Source organism: Periplaneta americana, chromosome 6 (genome assembly GCF_040183065.1).
Source record: "Periplaneta americana isolate PAMFEO1 chromosome 6, P.americana_PAMFEO1_priV1, whole genome shotgun sequence".
NCBI classification, from domain to species: Eukaryota; Metazoa; Arthropoda; class Insecta; order Blattodea; family Blattidae; genus Periplaneta; species Periplaneta americana.
The window spans coordinates 173,397,196-173,421,435 of NC_091122.1; the positions used below are offsets into that span (position 1 = coordinate 173,397,196).

The following is a 24,240-nucleotide window of genomic DNA, read 5'->3' on the forward strand; positions in this document are numbered from 1 at the left end:
CGGCTCCTTGAGGCGGTCCACCTGCTCCAACAGATGATTGTTGTGGTTCATGTGCGCCTGCTCGTTGCCGAACATGATGCGGTCCAGGTCCGGGAAGTTGCGATTCAGATCCACGCTATTGTTGTTGCCGCGTCCTAGCAGGTAGTCCTTACCGCCCTGAAAACACATCAAAATTCAATTCAGTTCATTTCATGAGAAAACAATGTATTTCTTTAGGTTAGTTTCGATGGAATATCAAATATTTTGACTGATATACAATGCAATTCTTCTTCTTCTTCTCTACTTATTCTCCTTGCCCTTAAAAGCCCTCCGTGTACGATTCTGAAGCCTAACCAATGACGACTCTTCTTCCAAAAGCTCCGCCCCTCCTCTGTATTACATTTTAGAGCAGTGGTTACCAGCCATTTGGCAGCCCATTTGATTGACTGGATGACTGGATGGATGGATGGATGAATGGATGAATGAATAAACGAACGAATGAATGAAAGACTGGATGGATTGATGAATGAATGTATGACTAGATGAATGAAAGACTGGATGGATGAATGAATAAATAAATTAATTGAATGAATGACTAGATGAATGAATTATTGGATGAATGGATGACTGGATGAATGAATGAGTATGGATGGATGAACATGAATGACAGGATGAATGAATTGAATGAATGGATGGATGAATGAATGACTGGATGGATGAATGAATTATTGAATGACTAGAAGAAAGAATGGATGGATGAATGAATGACTGGATGAACATGAATGATAGGATGAATGAATGAATTAATGACAGGATGGAGGAATGAATGAATGACAGGATAAATGGATGGATAAATGAATGAAAGGATGAATGGATGAATGACAGGATGAATGGATGGATGAATGGATGAATGACAGGATGAATGGATGGATGGATGAATGAATGAATGACAGGATGAATGGATGAATGAATGAATGACAGGATGAATGGATGGATAAATGAATGATAGGATGAATTGATGAATGACAGGATGAATAGATGGATGAATGAATGAATGAATGACAGGATGAATGGATGGATAAATGAATGATAGGATGAATGGATGAATGACAGGATGAATGGATGGATGAATTAATGAATGACAGGATGAATGAATGAATGAATGAGGAAATGGGAGGAGAAACATTTAAAAGATATGCGAAAACGCTTTCTTGCAAGAAGTATGTTTCGTTCTGAAAAGAAATGTTGAAATGTTACATTTGTTCGGATCACATTTCTGCTTATTTAAAAGACAAAGCTAAAATTGTTTCAGTCATTATCATAACAAACTACTCTCTTAATCTGACTGGGCATATTGAGAATTAAATCAATGGCTTTCCCAAAACACGCTATGAAATGTTTCATATAGAATAATTTTTATCTCGGAAAGAAAGCAAAAACGAGAAAAATTATATTAAACTTTTTTATTTCAAATATCTCAAGGAATAACCTCCTGAAATTAAAGACATTACTTACGGTTCACTCTGTCTGTTGTTAAAGAATTGATTTTGTGTCGCTATTTGATACTAAGATATTCAGTTTTTTGTTCCTCCCGTAACATTTTTTATTGACGAGTTGGGTCCTTTTGCGTATAACCGCTCCAATTAATTATTTAGAATGTTGCACAAGCTTTTCGTAATTTACACAAATATAATTTTTCATTTGCGACAATTATTCGAATGCATAGGGATTAGATTATTTGTAGGCTATTCGTGGTAGATGGGTTGTTTGGTGTTACGGCAGTACGTACCGTATCAGTGGCCAGCTGCCAGCCGTCGGGGTTCATAGAGGGCAGCAGATGGATGCGCGTGACGTTGACGAGTTTCTGTATGTCGGCGTCTCCCGCCAGATAGTGCTCGCACAGGTAGTGGGCCAGGTGCAGCAGCAGCTCACGTCCCAGCACCTCGTTTCCGTGCATGTTGGCGATGTACTTGAACTCGGGGTGGTCTGCAACACATGAATGTAACCTTATGAGCGCCTGAAATTCCGGTTCAAGTCCGATGTGGAATTCGTGGCGAAAAAGATGACGTTGTGAAAGATTTTATCGGAGCTCTCTCTATTTCCTTTAACAAATCTGCACTGTCCATTAGAGAAGGGCTAAATAACTACAAGTTTCCAGCTACCTAAAAATGACAATTAAAAGTAGCAGTAATAATTCACTTCTGAACAGTTTATATCGCAGAATGACTCAACTTCAGTAACTAAGACTAGACCATTGCAAGAAACGATTTGCTGTAGGCGTTGTAACTTTATTCTGTCGAGTGTAGGAGTTGATGACAGCTACCATGACTCATAGCTGATATCTCCAGCGCTTGTTTCCAACCAACAAGGATAGTTACAAGAAAAATGTATCATCATATAGAGATGATAGATTTCCCCAATCACGATGACTGCGGAATATATCAGTTTTTCCTCCTCTGCTATACGTGTGTGTTATTTCTGATGCAAAGCAGCAAACGGATATGGATATAATATTATTATATCGAGTATCATTGCATGACGCTGCTATTATCATAGCTTTTACAAACTTTCGACTCTCGCTGGCCGCCTGAAATCCACCACTGACGTATTGAATGTATATATTTGTCTTCAAGCAATATACCTTTCGGTGAGGCGGCACTTCACATTATTAGTATACAGTGTCGTCTCACCGTTTTACACGCTTCTCGTACAAGTCAATTGGGACATTACTTATTTTTAATTTATAATTGCAATTCTTCCACTAGTCTTTTCTTGTATTTCATCAATTCTTCCTCTACTTTACTCCTAACCCATCATTATACCAAAAATACTGTAACCCCCCTCACTCTACATCTCTAATTATTTGCACTTTTCACTACTGCCTTTTCCACATTGCTACTGTTTAGGTCTTAGTTTTCTTCTATCACGATTTATTTCCCCTCCACACCATTTCCTTAAGTCATACTGTTTTTTCACCTTGTTTTCCCCTCTTCCTTCATCACTCTCCCTGAACTATCTCCTACTTGCGTTACTCTACTTCTAGTCAGCCTCGATTTAGATCTTAGTTCCTTCACCCACTTCGGAATTGCTCCCATCTGATGTCCACTATTTCCATTCGCTTGCATTGAGGTCTTGTTCTGCTGAGCTTGCTGAATACTAGTTCGCGTCACTCCTGTTTCTTCTTCAGTTGACGTCACTGCCTGCTTTCCGGAAACTTTCGCTGAGTTTGATACGTTTGCATTTGACTCGCGTACACTCACCACACTTGTGTCACTAACCTCGCCTTTAGATACAATATTCTTGATTTTTTCTTTCAAAATTTTTCTGTTCCTTTCCTTTTCTTCTGAGTCTACGATCGGTTCCACCAGTGACGTAGACAGAATGCCTTGTTTGTAAGGAGGTGTAGCAAAGAAGGACAGGTTCGGAGGGTTCTCCTTTTCCCTGTACTACCCCTTCGTACCCAGAACTACTTTAGATTGACACTAGACTCTTTTACATTTCTGGTCTCCTTCACCGTGTTGTCAGCACGATACAGAGACACTGCTAAGATGTCACAGGACAATAAAAAGATTAGAGTCGAACACCCAGTCCCGAGGAATTGAGATAAATCTCTGTTCATTGTATTGTATTTACATTCCTTGGTATTCGTACATCGCTTCACACCTAGAATATGGATCATGTAAAAAAATCTTAATAGTATTATAAAGTCTTAATTATAGTCACAGTCTAGTTGAAATATATACAGAAGAGTTTTACAATAGCTACATTCTACTAATACAACACAAGGGTTTAGTATCCATACTGAATACAAGACAGAAATATTCATGAAGCATTGTTGAATGTCATAAATTCACATACAGAATAGAAGGCATGAGAAATTAGGTAGGCCTACTACTTTAATTTCATCCTAAATAAACCTATTGATATTTTTATATCCATAGGGAGACTATTTACTGCCATATAACGTACTCCTTTTTTTATAGCACGATAGACTTGCCGGTGGAATTTGAAAGCCATTTTTGACGCGTAATTATGCTATGAATTGTTGAATTAATTACAACGTTTTCACGATTACATGCCAGGAATCAAACCACGGACCGCTTGGTTTTGAAGCGCATGGACTATAAACGGAATCAACTACGGGCGGAATGCTTCCCAAGTTTGTAATTCTGGAACTTTAGGATAGCATCACTTCAAATTAAAACACAAATTCAGTCAATTCTCCAAATGGTCATAGAAACAGAAAGCACGACCATCCAATTCAGAGTTCCAGTTAACTTTACACATTTATCTCGTTATTGAACTCCATTATTCTAAAAGCGAAATGGGGCCATTGTTCACTTAATTGTCGTCTAAATATAGATGACAAAACACGGCGTAGTACCACTTTGAGACCATTAAGCTTTATGAACATGTTTTTAGATGAGATTTCTGCTATGCTTTGGTATGTATTCTGGGACCGTCTGAAACCAATACTCTGTAAACCGCAAATTAACGATCTCGGCCGGGGTTGTCTCATTTTTGTTGCCATCGCAACTGACAGGAAGAGCAAAATAAGCTCATCTCCGTTGCAAGACAATTTCCTGAACCGCCTCCACGTTGCGTCGTCATGGAAATAAAATGACTGGTCTGCAGAGACACTAATTGATCCCTGAATGTACAGGATGTTGCAAAGAGCTTCGAGCGAATTAACAAGAATTTCAAGATGCGCGACAGTCAGAGATGAAGTGAAATTATTAAGAACTGAGATAGACATTAATATTTGTGTTTCTTTCAATTTATCAAGAATCGTGATTATTAGGAGTAGGCCTATATACCAGGATGTTTTGAAAAGTAATGTCTCCTAATTTTTGTTATTTCTGGTGGCAGAAAATTTATTTATTTTAATCTGGAGCGTAGAAGCTCAGCTTTTGTTAAATCATTGAGTTCAAACTGGTAAACTCTTCAGGATTTTCACTCTCTAGATCAGGCCTGCACAAGATTTGCGCTCTCCGAGCCGGCTCATAGCTCGTGAGCAGAATTCAGATATTGGCTGCGCTCTGTATAAGGGTGGACTGGAAGAAGGGGTGATCTCGTACAAAATGTACACAAAAGGGAAGTAGGCCTACTAGTACGATTGTTCATGAAACGAATTCCCGTTCAGTGTTTACAAAACTATCTTGAACTATTATGAATTAATAAAGAAATATTTATTTTACAGAAATTATAGAAATTCTATAACTACTTAAATATACAATATCATTTTGTTATATTTTTATTTATCAGTACATCAAAACGGGGTTTTATACTTTTGGCAGCTGAAAGGAACAGTACTGATCGTAATGAAACTGCCTTTATTAAAGTTGATTATAGAAAACAGTTGCTCTCAAATATAAATGTTGAGCCAAACACAGCAATCATTTTCACAGCCAGCCTGTGTAGTTGTGGATTTTATTGCTGAGGTTTAGTCTTGTAAAACTCAACCAGGCTAGTAACATTATTCAAACGGTCTTTAGCCCTGAGGTCACATAAGTTCAAGCTGTAAATCGTTAAATGTTATGTTTTATTTAACGACGCTCGCAACTGCCGAGGTTATATCAGCGTCGCCGGTGTGCCGGAATTTTGTCCCGCAGGATTTCTTTTACATGCCAGTAAATCTACTGACATGAGCCTGTCGCATTTAAGCACACTTAAATGCCATCGACTTGACCCTGAATCGAACCCGCAACCTTGGGCATAGAAGTCCAGCGCTGTACCAAATGCGCCAACCAGCCGACCTGTAAATCGTATGACACTGTTTCAACTGGTGTTGAAGGAATTTATTATGATAACTTTAAACTTTTTTCCAATTAAGACAATATCTTGGAACCTAGAATTAAATTCGTTTTGAATTTCAATTAATATTTGCACATAATCGTTTAACATGGCTTCATCACGAGCAGTTTCTATCGTTGGAATGGGAGCCATATTATCTTCCCGAAACTGACTTACGAAAAGTGTAAGTTTACGACTGAAATCCCGTAATTTATTCAACATATTAAAAATGAGCTGGCTTTTTTCCCTGAAGAGAAATATTTAAATTGTTGAAGATTAATAAATTCTAACGTACCTTACCTCATGTAATAATGCAACTTTCAACTCCTGAATCTTTTTACTGGGATCTTCACGAACCAAACCATCGTATCTGTATGTTGTAGACTAGTAATGACGCATTATATTATGTTTTCCTCTTTCTTTCAAACTTTTGTGGAAGATAAGGCACTGAGTATTGACGCTAGCTGCTGTGAAAAAATAAGCATTTTCCCATGCAATATTGAAAGAATTTGCCTGATGATCACTTTTCCATCTTTTAGATTACTCCATTATGTAGCCGTAGATAGGCAAAGTGAAATAGCTACTGATAATACACATTACACCAGATAGCTGCGTGGACTATCCTCTACCTATAACAGATCTACTTCATTCCGATGTACCTTTCCGGCGAGCTGTTAGACAACTCTCCCGTTTGTGCAGGCCTGCTCTACATCATACAGCCTTCTAGATTATGTTTCTGATCCTCATCAACTGGTTAGTACAAAATTGTAGGCTACATTAGAGCACTGGATTATGGATGCAGAAAAATCACTAGTATATTAATAATACAAAACATGAAATTTTAAAGGCATGTTGGGTTCGATAAGTGTAGTATCAAACAAATAGTATAGGTTTTTTCAGTCAAATCACTTATCATTAGCACATATGTTGAAGCTTTATGTTAATACATGAAGTGGTATTTACAAGTTTTGACGAACGTTTTCACCATTAACTATGGCATCTTCAGGTCACAATAAAAGAATATAAAAAGCACATAATGAACACTTAAAATTCAGATGATCACAATCGTTAAAAAGATTAAAAAAAATTTAAACAGGTCTGGTCGGCAATCAAACATATGCCATTAGAATTACATGTAGCATAAAGTAAACATCATGAAGACAAGGAATGAGCAAAAATCACTATACTAACTGATGCGTGTACAAAAATTAGGATGAAGGCATAACTTTCTTGAGATACATGTAGGTGCGGTTCACAAAATGATGAAAACATGCTACAGTAGTAGGTCGCTCGTGCTCCTGTTTATGGGCGTTTGAAATTATAACCAAGATGGTTGAAGAGAGGCTGACATGAGTCCATCGGTGCAGCAACACGACTGAGCTTTACAGTGAGATGTAGCAAATGAAGAAAACTATGTACCTGGCGAACAAGATGGTTGAAGAGAGGCTCACGTGAGTCCATCGGTGCAGCAAAACGACTGAGCTTTACAGTGAGATGTAGCAAATGAAGAAAACTATGTACCTGGCGAACAAGATGGTTGAAGAGAGGCTGACGTGAGTCCATCGGTGCAGCAACACGACTGAGCTTTACAGTGAGGTGTAGCAAATGAAGAAAACTATGTACCTGGCGAACAAGATGGTTGAAGAGAGGCTGACGTGAGTCCATCGGTGCAGCAACACGACTGAGCTTTACAGTGAGATGTAGCAAATGAAGAAAACTATGTACCTGGCGAACAAGATGGTTGAAGAGAGGCTGACGTGAGTCCATCGGTGCAGCAACACGACTGAGCTTTACAGTGAGATGTAGCAAATGAAGAAAACTATGTACCTGGCGAACAAGATGGTTGAAGAGAGGCTCACGTGAGTCCATCGGTGCAGCAACACGACTGAGCTTTACAGTGAGATGTAGCAAATGAAGAAAACTATGTACCTGGCGAACAGGATGGTTGAAGAGAGGCTCACGTGAGTCCATCGGTGCAGCAACACGACTGAGCTTTACAGTGAGATGTAGCAAATGAAGAAAACTATGTACCTGGCGAACAGGATGGTTGAAGAGAGGCTCACGTGAGTCCATCGGTGCAGCAACACGACTGAGCTTTACAGTGAGATGTAGCAAATGAAGAAAACTATGTACCTGGAGAACAGGATGGTTGAAGAGAGGCTCACGTGAGTCCATCGGTGCAGCAACACGACTGAGCTTTACAGTGAGATGTAGCAAATGAAGAAAACTATGTACCTGGAGAACAGGATGGTTGAAGAGAGGCTGACGTGAGTCCATCGGTGCAGCAACACGACTGAGCTTTACAGTGAGATGTAGCAAATGAAGAAAACTATGTACCTGGCGAACAAGATGGTTGAAGAGAGGCTCACGTGAGTCCATCGGTGCAGCAACACGACTGAGCTTTACAGTGAGATGTAGCAAATGAAGAAAACTATGTACCTGGCGAACAAGATGGTTGAAGAGAGGCTGACATGAGTCCATCGGTGCAGCAACACGACTGAGCTTTACAGTGAGATGTAGCAAATGAAGAAAACTATGTACCTGGCGAACAAGATGGTTGAAGAGAGGCTGACATGAGTCCATCGGTGCAGCAACACGACTGAGCTTTACAGTGAGGTGTAGCAAATGAAGAAAACTATGTACCTGGCGAACAAGATGGTTGAAGAGAGGCTGACGTGAGTCCATTGGTGCAGCAACACTCTTTTATTGTGACCTGAAGATGCATAGTTAATGGTGAAAACGTTCGTCAAAACTTGTAAATACCACTTCATGTATTAACATAAAGGTTCAACATATGTGCTAATGATAAGTGATTTGACTGAAAAAACCTATACTATATGTTTGTTTCTAAACATAAAAGATAGTTTTGTGTAAAAATCGTGTGTGATGTTTTGATGTCATTTCTTGGTTCAGTACACAAAAATACATAAAGATCAGCTAAATAGTTTTAAAAAGTTTTTGTGCGAGATCGTGCGTATTTGCTTGCTTTCCGCACAAAACCAATACGCGGTAAGTGTGAAATACCACATTCAGTATTCCCAACGTAACACACATAACAATGTCCCTCTTCTTACAGCTTAAGCGCCATATTCATTTTACTGCTTTAGGCTTTTAACATTATTTTTAGAGACGTTTAACATAGTAATAATTATAAATTGGAAACTTACCACTGCAATTTCACCTAAATTGCACTGTTAATTATTGTTTTTAAATATTTGCAAAAATTAAGTAAACTCTACTAATCCACTAAAGTTATTGCATTCGTGATGCAAGTAACATTAAGGAAGCCGTGAAAAAATCAACAAGATTCCAGATGCCGATGTTATTACTGCAATATGTTATATAAATAATATTGTTAAAATATTAAAATGAAAAATAATCATTACATAACCTTACCGTTTGTTTTAATTTCGCATTTATAGACTGGGGGAAACAAAAGACAGACGTATATCACGGCCTGCTGGAGTATAGTAAACACAGAAAACATTTTATAGCAACAATGTTGAAGATAGATATATTTGTTTTCCAAAGTTGCCGTCATTGAACAGAAACCAAGATGGAGATTTCATTGCAACTAATTAGAAATTCCTCTTTCAGGTATGTAATAAACGATCTTCGCACAAAATGATGTACGATACACGAGCGGTATGTTTGTTTTCATGTTCTCGGAAATTAAAAAAGCTCAACTACGTTTCGCTTTTTTCAATATTTTCCTCAAACATGAAAACATCAACATAGGCCTACCGCTCTTGTAACGCATATTACTATTTCATCGCAGGCCTTTGTAATTGATATAAGAAATTTCCAACTATCTAGTAAACGATCGAGTGATAATATGTAGGATTCTAGAAACGGAACAAGTCAAACTGTCTAAATGAAGAAATAAACAATGGTGGAGGAATTCCTGTCGTGTGAATTGTACTTCAGCAACTCTGTTCGTGCACATTACAACTTAAGCTCGTTTCTCTCAGAAACTCCATTAGAGTAAGAGTTGATAACGTACGTCCATTCACCGGCGAAACGACAAGTTTTATTGCCTGAACAAGTCGATAAGACAGAATTAGGCCTGTGTGTTTCTGATTACCAGTGTTTATCTGCTATTATGATACTTTGTACTTCGCAAGTAACACCTGACGAGGAGAGAGAGAGCGTTGCGTCGCTCAGAGTTTTCTAATAAGAGCTAGAGCTGTCTTCAGCCATTGTATACTTTGCGCTCGTGGCAGACGTTTTCATTTCAGTTCAACAGCCGAACGTCAGTTTTGTAATTGACATCTGTAAACATAACTATAGTAAACTAATTTTAAGACCGTTTTTATTTAATTGATTGCTGGACAAACTAATTAAAAATGAGTGCCATGAAGCTGACACATACGTTCTAACTATACTCTTACACGTTTCACAGCAGTGCAGTTCCCTTATCACTTTGTGGATGGACTATTACTAGAAAGAAATACATAAATAAACTACAGTGATTTCGTAGACATCCAGGTAATATAAACTTTCATTTTATGAATTTCTTAATGCCCTTGTTGCATACACTACATACCTAGGACTTGCATCCTTCGCAGCTAATCTAATCCTTGCTAAGCTTGTGGATAAACCATTTCTGGAAACAAATGCTTCCATGAAACCTTCACCATGAATATTATTTTCCTATTGAAGAACATTTCTACCTTGCTTGTTCACACATTTACTCACAACGCTTCATTCATCACGTTTTGTCAAGGGGAATCCTCAGTCTGCAACAGTTTCCAATGTATCAGTAATCAATTTATTGAAAAGTATAGCGTCAAAGTATTGAAGAAGTCCATAATCGTACCTATCTTTAAGACGGGGAACAAGAATAACTGTAGTAACTTTCGAGGAATATCACTTTTGTTGACATCGTACAAAATTTTGTCCAATATTCTTTTGAGAAGATTAACTCCATATATAGATGAAATTATTGGGGATCATCAGTGCGGTTTTAGGCGTAATAGATCAACTATTGATAAGATATTTTGTATTCGACAGATATTGGAGAAAAAATGCGAGTACAAGGATACAGTACATCAGTTATTTATAGATTTCAAAAAGGCATATGACTCGGTTAAGAGAGAAGTTTTATGTGATATTCTTATTGAATTTGGTATTCCCAAGAAACTAATTCGATTAATTAAAATGTATCTCAGTGAAACGTACAGCAGAGTCCGTATAGGTCAGTTTCTGTCAGATGCGTTTCCAATTCACTGTGGGCTAAAGCAAGGAGATGCACTATCACCTTTACTTTTTAACTTTGCTCTAGAATATGCCATTAGGAAAGTTCAGGATAACACACAGGGTTTGGAATTGAACGGGTTACATCAGCTGCTTGTCTATGCGGATGACGTGAATATGTTAGGAGAAAATCCACAAACGATTAGGGAAAATACGGAAATTTCACTTGAAGCAAGTAAAGAGATAGGTTTGGAAGTAAATCCCGAAAAGACAAAGTATATGATTGTGTCTCGTGACGAGAATATTGTACGAAATGGAAATATAAAAATTGGAAATTTATTTATCCTTTGAAGAGGTGGAAAAATTCAAATACATGGGAGCAACAGTAACAAATATAAATGATACTCGGGAGGAAATTAAACACAGAATAAATATGGGAAATCCTGTTATTATTCAGTTGAGAAGCTCTTATCATCCAGTCTGCTGTCAAAAAATCTGAAAGTTAGAATTTATAAAACAGTTATATTAACGGTTGTTCTCTATGGTTGTGAAACTTGGACTCTCACTTTGAGAGAGGAACAGAGATTAAGGGTGTTTGAGAATAGGAAAATATTTGGGGCTAAGAGGGATTAAATTACAGGAGAATGGAGAAAGTTACACAACGCATTGTTTTCTTCACCTGACATAATTAGGAACATTAAATCCAGACGTTTGAGATGGGCAAGGCATGTAGCACGTATGGGCGAATCCAGAAATGCATATAAAGTGTTAGTTGGGAGGCCGGAGGGAAAAAGACCTTTGGGGAGGCCGAGACGTAGATGGGAAGATAATATTAAAATGGATTTGAGGGAGGTGGGATATGATGGTAGAGACTGGATTAATCTTGCTCAGGATAGGGACCAATGGCGGACTTATGTGAGGGCGGCAATGAACCTCCGGGTTTCTTAAAAGCCAATAAGTAAGTAAGTAGCGTCAAAGGAGCTCCGAAATCTGTCAAAGTAACCAGAAAAGTCAAAATAGCCCCGTTACTACCAGAGAAAGTGAAGGAAGTTCTGTAATCGTAGCCCAGAGATGGCTGAAACGAATTAAAAAGGATAAATAAATGGATCTGTCGAAAGAAGGAAATCTTCAGACCAAAAATAAAGTCTGGAATAATTTTGAATATTTCAATTTAGTGACACAGCAACAGACTTACGACCCATCCTTGTGTTTGATAGTAAGGCTGACGGTACTGTTAATGATGTTAATTAGAACTGGAGAGGACGACGAAGAGAAAAAAATTCTATTAACGCGGAATAAGTTTCTACTTTACGTACAGAATCACTGAAACTACTGGAATTGGTTTGTATACAGCGCTGGAAGCGGACGACAAGTTTAAAACAGCACAAACTCCTCTCTGAATGCATTTCCAACTTCCTTTCCGTAGCGAGAAGCCGGAGTCGAATTTAATTAAATATCATAAATTGAAATGTCAGAGCATCGCGATGTTGTTAGTAATTCTAGAAATTAAATGCCATAGTCAGGGACGAGCCGGCTTGCAGACGAAGTGCATTTAGTGTTTGAATTTATTTTCAATTCCTTTTGCTCTTGCCATAGACATGTTTTTTAATCTGTACATTGAAATATCCACATATAATTTCACGAAAGGTTTCATTTTACCCATGCATTTCCGAGCAATTGTAGTTAGGAATAGATTAATAAATATTTAATAAAATAAGTCATTATTATTATTATTATTATTATTATTATTATTATTATTATTATTATTACTAGCCGTACCCGTGCGCTCCGCTGCACCCGTTAGAAATAAATATAAAGTAATTACATAATTAAAATAGGACATTTGATCCAGGGAACATTCGTGTTTGATAAAAGGGTAAATCGTTTATTATGTTACTTAATTTAAATTGTATTTGCATAATTAAAATGCGATCATTTTGATCCACAGACCACTCATTTGGTCATAAAAATTATTTTAGGAAATACAGGAAACGAATGTACAGAATAGCCTATCAAGTTTTATGTGCATAAGAAGTTATTTTAATCTTACCTGTCCTCGATTCACTCAGAAGTTACTGTAATAACATTATAACAATATGTCCATCTAGAGAAACTACACTTTCCAATGGTGAAATAATAATTAATTATACAAATCGGTTAATTTAGCTTCTGATATTACTTCATACAAACACAGAAACATTATCTGTAGGCTATCTTTCATAGCTTTCGATTGTTGCTGTCCAAGGCCCCTTATAGACGAAGTCATTTGTTTTTAAATTCATTACACGGCCTTAGATGGCAGTTATTTTAATTTTAAAACTCATTTATCTCATTAAATATCAGTCCTATCAAAATTTTTCAAGGAATAAAACTTATCGCAAATTATTTTTAAAGAAACTTCTGTTATATAACATTTTTCACAAAAATCAATAATAAGCGAGATATTTCGATTTATTTAATTCAGGCCCCCTTATAATCCCCTTTTAAATAATGTATTTTGAATGCCACATAGCCTAAAATCTAAGTTACAACGAACTTAATTTATATTCCAATTTTCATCGAAATCCGTTCAGCCATTATCGCGTGAAAAGGTAACAAACATAGACAGACAGACAGACAGACATACAAACAAATATTTCAAAAAAGCGATTTTCGGTTTCAGGGTGGTTAATTGTATATGTTAGGACCAATTATTTTTGGAAAATCGAAAATTACCAGAAAAATTTCGGCTACAGATTTATTATTAGTATAGATGATTATTATTATTATTATTATTATTATTATTATTATTATTACTTACGTACTTACTTACTTACTTACTTAATTACTTACTTACTGGCTTTTAAGGAACCCGGAGGTTCATTGCCGCCCTCACATAAGCCCGCCATTGGTCCCTATCCTGAGCAAGATTAATCCATTCTCTATCATCATATCCCACCTCCCTCAAATCCATTTTAATATTATCTTCCCATCTACATCTCGACCTCCCCAAAGGTCTCATTCCCTCCGGCCTCCCAACTAACACTCTATATGAATTTCTGGTTTCGCCCATACGTGCTACATGTCCTGCCCATCTCAGACGTCTGGATTTAATGTTCCTAATTATGTGACGTGAAGAATACAATGCGTGCAGTTCTGCCTTGTGTAACTTTCTCCATTCTCCTGTAACTTCAGCCCTTTTAGCCCCAAATATTTTCTTAAGAACCTTATTCTCACACACTCTTAATCTCTGTTCCTCTCTCAAAGTGAGAGTCCAAGTTTCACAACTATACAGAACAAACGGTAATATAATTGCTTCATAAATTCTTTCAGATTTTTTGACAGCAGACTAGATGACAAAAGCTTCTCAACCGAATAATAGCAGGCATTCCCTATATCTATACTGCGTTTAACTTCCTCCCATTACTATTATTATTTTTAAGTAGGTTATTTTACGACGCTATATCAATTTCTTAGGTTATTTAGCGCCAGTGAAATGAGTCCGGGGCCCAGCACCGAAAGTTACCCAGCATTTCCTCAAATTGGGTTGAGGGAAAATCTCTGGACCGTTACTCCACAGATGTGGACTATTATTATGATGATGATGATTATTATTATTATTATTATTATTATTATTATTATTAAATGAGATAACTTACTTTCCTAGTACAGTCTGTCCCAAAAGTCATTGTGAGGTTTGAGAGGATTATATTTTTTAAATGAATAGAGATAGAAGTGTAATATTGGCGCCAGATGAAAATAAAACTTTCAAAGTTTTTTGTCTGTAAGTCTGAGATATTGAAGGAAACAAAAGACGGCAACAACAGAAGAAATGCAATAATTTTCATTGTTACAATTAATTGTACAAGATGGATGTCCAAAGAAAAGTGCAATGTGTTTTGTGGCTGGCAAAATTTGACTGTAACTTCATTCCTCTTAGCCCCAAATATTTTTCTAAGCACCTTATTCTCCCTCAAAGTGAGAGTCCAAGTCTCTCATTGATTTCTGTAATGAAGAATAAAATGTATGCTGTGAAACTTCACCGAATAAGTTTGCCATTTTTAATCAGCATTTAAAATTGTCCAAGTTGTAGAAACTTATTCCCTCTTAGTAACACGTTCAACGTAGTATAGAAGGTTCAGATGTCTGTAGAATAAAATAAGGCACCGAATAAAATTTATTTTGAAGTTAGAAAAATTGTGACATGAAGATGACACATGTTTTCTTCATACGTTCGACGCATTTCGCAAAAATTCGTATCTTAGGCCTAATTATTCATTCATTCGTTCATAGTTCTCTGCCCAAGGGCAGATCCTTCACTGCAGATCGAGTATTCGCCGATCATTTCTATTTTCTGCCTTCCTTTTAGTCTTCACATAGGTCTATGATCCATGTATCTTAATGTTGTCTATCATCTGATATATTCTTCTGCCCCAAACCTTTATTCCGTTCACCATTCCTTCCAATGCATCCTTCAGTAGGCAGTTTCATATCAACCAGTGACCCAACCAACTCCTTTTTCTCTTTCTGATCAGTTTCAGCATCATTCTTTCTTCACCCACTCTTTCCAACACAGCTTCGTTATGTTATATATTCTTGCTTGCAGATTACTTCTTCAAATTGGCTAAGCTATAAATCAGTCAATAAAATACGAGTATTTTCCCTGGACAAAAAATAGAATACAAATGGAACAAAGATTAGCATTTTGCTATGAATCAAATGTATGGTAAAACGGCTTAAATAACACAGTCGTAGCTTACAACACTAGCAGTTCCGACAAATTGGTTCTTCGGTATATTGCAAAACAGAACCATTCTCTTCGACAGCGAGGCGGTGTGGTGGTGTGGAATTTAATAATCTGTGATATTTTATTCTCCTGTTCGTGATACTATTTACTAATTACGTTAGAGGAATAGATACAGCAGTTGGAAACGCTGTGTGGGTTGAAAACTCTCTTATTGTCTCAAATTCAAACATTCCAGTCCCATTCAATTAGTGAGAGTCCTTGTTCATAATCCTACGTAGGAATTGCTTTAATAAATTTAGTGTCAGTTCTGTGTGGGACAGTTTCATTATAAAATACGTTTCTCTTGAATTCGTTACCATGACATCCAGTCAACAAAGATAATAAATAAATAAATAAATGGATGGGTGACAAACAAATGAAAAACACACAGGGATATAAAGTAAAATAAATTGAATAATAAGCAAATAAACAATATTAATTATTTGTGTAATATGTAGATTAATAATTTAAATAATTACAGGAGAAAGGACTATTTCAGTACCTGACGAAATACATATAAGCACATTATTACATTTACAAAGTAGAGGCATAAATAAAGAAAACATAGTAAGAATTTCAAGATGATAAGTGAGACAAGCGTTCGGGAAGTTCCGGGTTCAAACCCCTTAATTGTCATGTACGCTCTAAATTGGAATACACGGTACCTCAGTAATTTGATATTCCATTTGTTAATCATATAGTAATCAAATTTAAAAATTAAAAAGGATTTTCAAGATATCTTTATTTTAAAAATACATATCACAAAATTTCGTACATCAGTCTACTTAGTGAACGTATGGACGAATCCAGAAATGCATATAGAGTGCCAATTGGGAGGCCGGAGGGAAAAAAACCTTTAGGGAGACCGAGACGTAGATGGGAAGATAATATTAAAATGGATTTGAGGGAGGTGGGATATGATGATAGAGAATGGATTAATCTTGCTCAGGATAGGGACCAATGGCGGGCTTATGTGAGGGCGGCAATGAACCTCCGGGTTCCTTAAAAGCCAGTAAGTAAGTAAGTCTACTTACTGAATTTAATTTAATGTATCTTGCCAGTCGCAGATTACTTGCTGAGTAACTTTTATTGTATAAAATATTCAACAGTCTACTGGATAATAGCGAAATATTGTCACAAATCCAACTTAACGCTAGAACATCAAATTAAAAAAATCACTAATTATTAGATACACTAACAAAAGCAATTCTCAAATAAATTTGCATTTCTAAGAAATGTAAAACATAACGTTCTTATCTTTTTACTTGAGATTGCAAATTTGATCTCAAACATATGAAAACAAAATTCCTAGCCTTTTAATAAGAGCCTAGTAATTAAATAAAGATTGGGGAACGGATTATTATACACTGAAAGGTAGAGATGATGTTTCAAATAGGCTACTTGATTGTTTATACATATATAACAGTTGCCAAAGTAGATAAAAGTTCAGTCAGGTATAAACAACTGTGGCGATTCAAGGCTGCTTCACGTTCGAGACTTCGGGAGTGATCAATCTCGACGTCTCGAAACATTCACAAGCAGTCTTTACGTCAACGACGCGACGTATCATTGTTGTGCGGGTTTTCGGCTTTGCGGGCGCTGTTAGTCTTGCTTTCTCGATCGTTGTTCATCTCTATTAAGAATGTATTCTAAATTCAATGAAATATGTAAAATGTGAGATTTACATTTCAGCTTTTCTTACATTATATATAAACGTTTTTTTTATTAAAATATTTAAGATAGTCGAAATAAAATAATATTGATATCTATTTGTTATTTTTTAATTTTTGTTTTTACATTTACATCTTGAATTTAGCCTGTATATGTAATTTTTTCTTCATGACATAAGTGACTGTAATTTTGTACTGCCTATTATAGACAAATAAGCGAATTTGAAATAAAAAAGCACATTGCGACCAGATCTCTTCTGACGGCCTTCACGTGCCTTGTCATCGAACAACAGACGACTGAGTCTCCTCGACTCCACTTGCATTGCGAAAAGGCAAAGCTCCTTTCAATGTGCAAGATTAATCTTGCCATCCTAGCGGAAACAAACGAGTATTCTCGACTCCTACTGCACTGCGAAATGACACAGTTCATTTCAATGTGCCGATTTACACCATTCATTTTTCCTCGTCCCGTCCCGTGGTCAATTTGGTCACATTTCCGTCCCCTCGCGTATGTGGTACCTAAGAGGTTACGTCCATTTTCGGTTTTTCCCCTTCAAAATTTTCTAGAGCTCCTTCAGTGGAGCAGCGTAACCTGGAGTGAGACAAGTAGCCAACAGGCTTGGAGCTCACATATTTAGTTTCTTACAGCCCCGAAACCCTTGCAAGGACGCGTTTTGCATACCTTTTAAATTTGTCCTCCCACTCCTCCTCTTTCAATTCAATTCAGTAAAAAGACAAACGATTTTCTGCGTAATATTTTGCCTCAGCAACAGATCCTGTCCCTTACTAACAAAGCTAATGAGAGGTACGCATTCTCCAAGAACGTCGGTTTGCGGTGCCCAATGCCCAGCTCCAGTATCAAACTGTAATTAACATTATCAAAGTCAATCACAGCATCTCACCATCTCCGTAATTCAAAAGGTTTCTGAAATAAAGCACTGACGTAACTGTGACAACTCTGTGATCTTCGAGCTTCAAAGAAACAAGAAGATTAATAAAATTAATAACGGCTCGATCGGTCCAAAGTTGTGACGCAGATATCGTACTGTGACGTCAGACACTTTCGGCCGCATACCTCTTATCAGAGTTAATCAAGTGGAACATATGAGGTACAGCAATATTATTTGTTCAGCCGGTTACCATAGTAATGTAGTGACGTCAAGCTCGTACACATGGGATCGTTGTTCTCAGTAATGTGCGATCTTTCCGACACTCCTTGAAGTTAGTCAACATGCAATGAGGTTAAGCGTTACGGGCGGATTATATTTTCTCTTCCCTCTGTTGTGGGGGTTTTAGTAACTCGTACTTAACTGCGTTCGCTCTGATTCTTAATGACCGTTAATGTTGCCGTAAATCTGAAAGAAAATTACACGTCTCATTAAACAATACGATTATGAGGCGTAAGATAACTTGATAATGTAATCGTACCGTTATGCTTCTGTTGTGAACTTGTGACGTAGCGCTCACACACAAAGGTAGTACGTGAAGAGATATGAGTGATTCTAATGACGTCTTCTTTCATGCAGCATTCAAATGCATTGTGTAAATAATAATAATAATAATAATAATAATAATAATAATAATAATAATTAGGAAAATATTTGGGGCTAAGAGGGATGAAGTTACAGGAGAATGGAGAAAGTTACACAACACAGAACTGCACGCATTGTATCCTTCACCTGACATAATTGGGAACATTAAATCCAGACGTTTGAGATGGGCAGGGCATGTAGCACGTATGGGCGAATCCAGAAATGCATATAGAGTGTTAGTTGGGAGACCAGAGGGAAAAAGACCTTTGGAGAGGCCGAGACGTAGATGGGAAGATAATGTTAAAATGGATTTGAGGGAGGTGGGATATGATGATAGAGACTGGATTAATCTTGCTCAGGATAGGGACCAATGGCGGGCTTATGTGAGGGCGGCAATGAACCTCCGGGTTCCTTAAAAGCCAGTAAGTAAGTAGTAGTAATAATAATAATAATAATAATAATAATAATAATAATAAATAATTATCCGTGGCGCTACAGCCCATGAAGGGCCTAGACCGACCAGCTTGCTGCTGGCCTCCCGCCCACATGCCGAAGTAGAGGTGGACGATCATATAACCAGAATGGAGGTATCGCGTGGTTAGCACGATGATCCCCCCCAGCCGTTATAGCTGGCATTCACAACCGGATTTCGCTACCTATCGTAGCTTTGCGATGCTGGGTGGGCACCGGTCCCATACACTGGCCGAAATTTCATGAGAAAATTTCTTCCCCCATGAGGACTCGAACTAGCGCGTATTCCGTAACGCGAGTCCTATGCAGGACGCCTTAGACCACGACGCCATGGCGCGGGACAATTATTATTATTATTATTATTATTATTATTATTATTATTATTATTATAATCCGTGGCGCTACAACCTGTGAAGGTTCTAGACCGACCAGCCGGCTGCTGGCCTCACGCCCACATGCCGAAGCAGAGGTGGACGATCATACAATCAGAATGGAGGTATCGTGTGGTTAGCACGATGATCCCCCCCAGCCGTTTTAGCTGGCATTCACAACCGGATTTCGCTACCTATCGTAGCTTCCCAAGTGCATCACGATGCTGGGTGGGCACCGGTCCCTTACACTGGCCGAAATTTCATGAGAAAATTTCTTCCCCCATGAGGACTCGAACTAGCGCGTATTCCGGAACGCGAGTCCTATGCAGGACGCCTTAGACCACGACGCCATGGCGCGGGACAATTATTATTATTATTATTATTATTATTATTATTATTATTATTATTATTATTATTATTATTATTATTATTATAATCCGTGGCGCTACAACCTGTGAAGGTTCTAGACCGACCAGCCGGCTGCTGGCCTCACGCCCACATGCCGAAGCAGAGGTGGACGATCATACAATCAGAATGGAGGTATCGTGTGGTTAGCACGATGATCCCCCCCAGCCGTTTTAGCTGGCATTCACAACCGGATTTCGCTACCTATCGTAGCTTCCCAAGTGCATCACGATGCTGGGTGGGCACCGGTCCCTTATACTGGCCGAAATTTCATGAGAAAATTTCTTCCCCCATGAGGACTCGAACCAGCGCGTATTCCGTAACGCGAGTCCTAGGCAGGATGCCTTAGACCACGACGCCACGGCGCGGGACATTAATAATAATAATAATACTAATAATAATGCATAGCCTTTTATTTTCACACTGCCTGTAGGCTTATTTGAAGTACCTATGCATTTTCAGCATCCCGGAAAAATGTTCCTATGGTCGATATCAAATAATTTGTCTGTGCAGAATTGTAGAGCTCTTTTTCTTAAACTGTTAAGATTGATTTTCTTCATATTCTTTATATACAGGTACAAGTCTATTTATCCGGAAATGATGTACATGAAATATAACACATTTTAGTAATATATATATATATATATATATATATATACACCATACACTAAGGGACAAAAAAACCCGAACACTTTAATATTTGCTGGTATTTTGCAAAACATTATCTTCTCATACAATATTATGGTAGCCATCTGTTGTTATGGAGACGTGTATACATTGTTGATTGTTTTTTGTTTTATAAACAAGCCATTACAACCAAATATTCCGATTTTGCTTTCGGAGTCTCAGCTATAACAATTTTGTCTCAACCATTTTGTGCTTCATTATCGTTATCATTCGTTATTTCTTTATTTTTACATTTTCTGAGTTTAAGTGGGGTTGTAACATTTGTCTTAAAACAAGATGCGACTGAAGATGTGGCTCGAGCTGTAGCCCTTTACGATGATGGACGCAGTGTACGTTACATTGAAAATGTTATGAATATGGCTAGAAGCACAACCTATGATGCCATAAAACGGTATAGAGAGACCCTAGAATATACCAGAAGATCAGGTTCGGGTCGTCCAAGAGCTACAAATCCAAATGAAGACAGGTATATGGTGTTGAGAGTTCTTAGGGAGCGCAACCTGCCAGCTACTAGTGTAGCCCAGCAATTTGTTAACATGCATGGACGCCCAATTTCGGCCAAAACAGTTAGAAGGAGGTTGAAAGCAAGTGGACTGATATCAAGTAGACCTGCAACTGGTCCCAGACTTCTCAGGATGCATCGAGTTGAACGACTGCGTTTTGCAAATGATCACAGGGATTGGAGAAATGGACAGTGGAGCTGTGTTCTGTTCACCGATGAGTCCCGTTTCAATCTGTGCTCACCTGATGGACGTGAAAGAGTTTGGAGAAGGAGGGGAGAACGATTTTCACAGTGTTGCATTTCCGAAAATGTGCCGTATGGAGGTGGTGGAGTGATGGTTTGGGCAGGAGTGTGTACGGATGCTCGTAAAGAAGTGGTTTTTGTTGAAAATGGAAGACTAACAGCTGATAGGTATATAAATGAATGTTTGGCTGATCATGTTGTGCAATTAGGCCAATTTGTAGGCGATAATTTTGTTTTAATGCATGATAATGCACGGCCGCATATTGCCCATGCGGTCGGAGATTATCTCCAAGAAGTGGGAATCCATGTCCTTCCATGGCCAGCAAGGAGTACAGACATGAACCCAATTGAACACATGTGGGACATGCTGGGACGGTGTGTTAAGAATAGACGACCGAGACCAGAATCGTTACAAGAGTTGAGGCGAGCACTTGGCGAAGAATGGGAATTTATTCCTCAAGAAGACATTGCTAACCAAATTGAGAGCATGCCAAGACGTATGGATGCAGTTATTCAAGCCAGAGGGGGTAATACCCGTTACTAAAAAGAGTTTTTAATGTTTAAGGCACCATAAAATGAAAAAACAGTTAGACCAAACGATGCCATAGTTATACGCCCTTTGTAATTTTTTGAAAATGTTCTCATCAGAGATTTTTTTTCAAATGTTGTCGTATAAGGTGCTAAATGAAACATTATTTTGTTTAAATGGGTTTTGTTTCATTTTGAAATAATTGGCAACAAAATACAAGCAAATATAGAAGTGTCCGGTTTTTTTGTCCCTGAGTGTATAATACCAATATCTAATTACATGCTTAGCCCTAATGTTATAATAAGCCAAGACCTTTGAACCTAGTAGGTCTATCAATGTAAAGCACTGAGTCGGGAGTATCAGTAGATAAACCAAATATTTCTTTTAATGCCGTTTTGACCATTTTGTCTACATTATTATCAAATCTATTTGCAATTTTATCGGAGGGAATAGAGGAAAAGTGGTATATTAAATATTGAAGATTTTAGAATATTAAATTTCTGATGCGGATGTAACTAGGGTGAGGAGGAGAGCAGATCCAACTTGTCTTTTAACTGAAGTGGGATTCTCCCGGAATCGAAGACAAGAACATCAGAAAAAGTGAGGTCTGAATATTTAATGCACTAATTTATGGATTCGGTATGAAGATCAGTGAAAATATCAAGATGTGTAGCAGATAGTTTACCCTATCTTATAATAATAGCAAAAGACTTTTGTATATTGACATCCAAACCAATTTCCTCAAGTTTCTGAAGAGCCATTTGAGTTAATGAGTTTGTTTAGAAGGAGCGGCAGTGGCAGAGAGGGTTTTGCATAAGTGAGTGTGGCCTATGTTATTAAACGCCTTCCGTAGGGATATCCAGAAATACAATAGTTACATCATTATGTGTTGTTTTGGCAGATTGAATTATGGAACTTAAAATGTACATGTTTATTACACAGCCAGGTGAGCTAGAAAATCCCCTTTGATTCTCATTGAATGTTATAAATGATCTTAAGTTTTTATCCAACACTCATTCAATTATTCTCGGTGTCGTCACCATTCTTGTAGGTAAGGACTGTTCTTGCCCTCTTAAACAGTGTAGGAACAATTCCGGTGCGAAACATTCTTGTGGCAATAATAGACGATATTGATGGCTAGATCATCATTTGTAGCTCTAAAAATAACTCGATCAGGACCAGGAGCAGTATTAACTGCCATTTTTTTCATAGCCTGAATTGGGTATACAGTGTGTCCCAAAAGTCACCATACATTGGAAATATCGGTTCATATTAAAAATGTTACATAATATGCTTAATATAACCAACCCACTCCACAGATCTCACAGCCCTTGATTTTTACCTCTAGGGTCACCTTAAGTCGCAGGTCTACAAGAAGAAAATCTGGGACTCACCAACATTTGCAAGTCCGCATTGTCGACGCCTGTCATGTGACGACGGACATGATGCAACGTTTGCATAGGAAATAATTAGAACGCTTTCATTGATCTGGTCCACACTTATGGAGTATCGGTTAGCCCGTCTGGCCGCGAAACCAGGTGGCCCGGGTTCGATTCTAGGTCGGGGCAAGTTATCTGGTTGAGTTTTTCCGGGGTTTTCCCTCAACCCAATACGAGCAAATGCTGAGTAACTTTCGGTGCTGGACTCCGGACTCATTTCACCGGCATTATCACCATCATCTCATTCAGACGCTAAATAACCTAAGATGTTGATACAGCTTCGTAAAATAACCTACTAAAAATTTAAAAAAAAAAAAAAAAAAACATTGATCTGACCCTCTAAGACTGTCACATTGAGCACATTAAACTGGCATTCCCTGTGTATGGAGAATGTTATGACACTGTGTAGAGTCATCGAAAGTATCATTAATTTAATTCCAATTGTTGGATGTGAGTAAGTGGAGAGTCGTAATTTTCCAGTATATATGCATTAGGAGTAGAAAAGGAAGTTTGGAAAATGTTATGTTTTATTTAACGGCGCTCGCAACTACAGAGGTTATATCAGCGTCGCCGGATGTGCCGGAATTTTGTGCCGCAGGAGTTCTTTTACATGCCAGTAAATCTACTGACATGAGCCTGTCGCATTTAAGCATACTTA

At 37.8% G+C, this 24,240-nt stretch overlaps 1 protein-coding gene across 1 annotated transcript in view; it reads right to left on the reverse strand.

Moving 5' to 3' along the window:
• Positions 1–24,240, reverse strand: part of LOC138702055 (carboxypeptidase E-like) — a 69,555-nt gene that overhangs the window by 24,071 nt on the left and 21,244 nt on the right. Inside the window, exons 3-4 of the mRNA XM_069829575.1 lie at positions 1,769–1,965; positions 1–156 (exon numbers count right to left, since the gene is read on the reverse strand). Of these exons, the coding sequence (XP_069685676.1) occupies positions 1–156; positions 1,769–1,965 (353 nt within the window). The remainder of the gene's footprint in view (positions 157–1,768; positions 1,966–24,240) is intronic.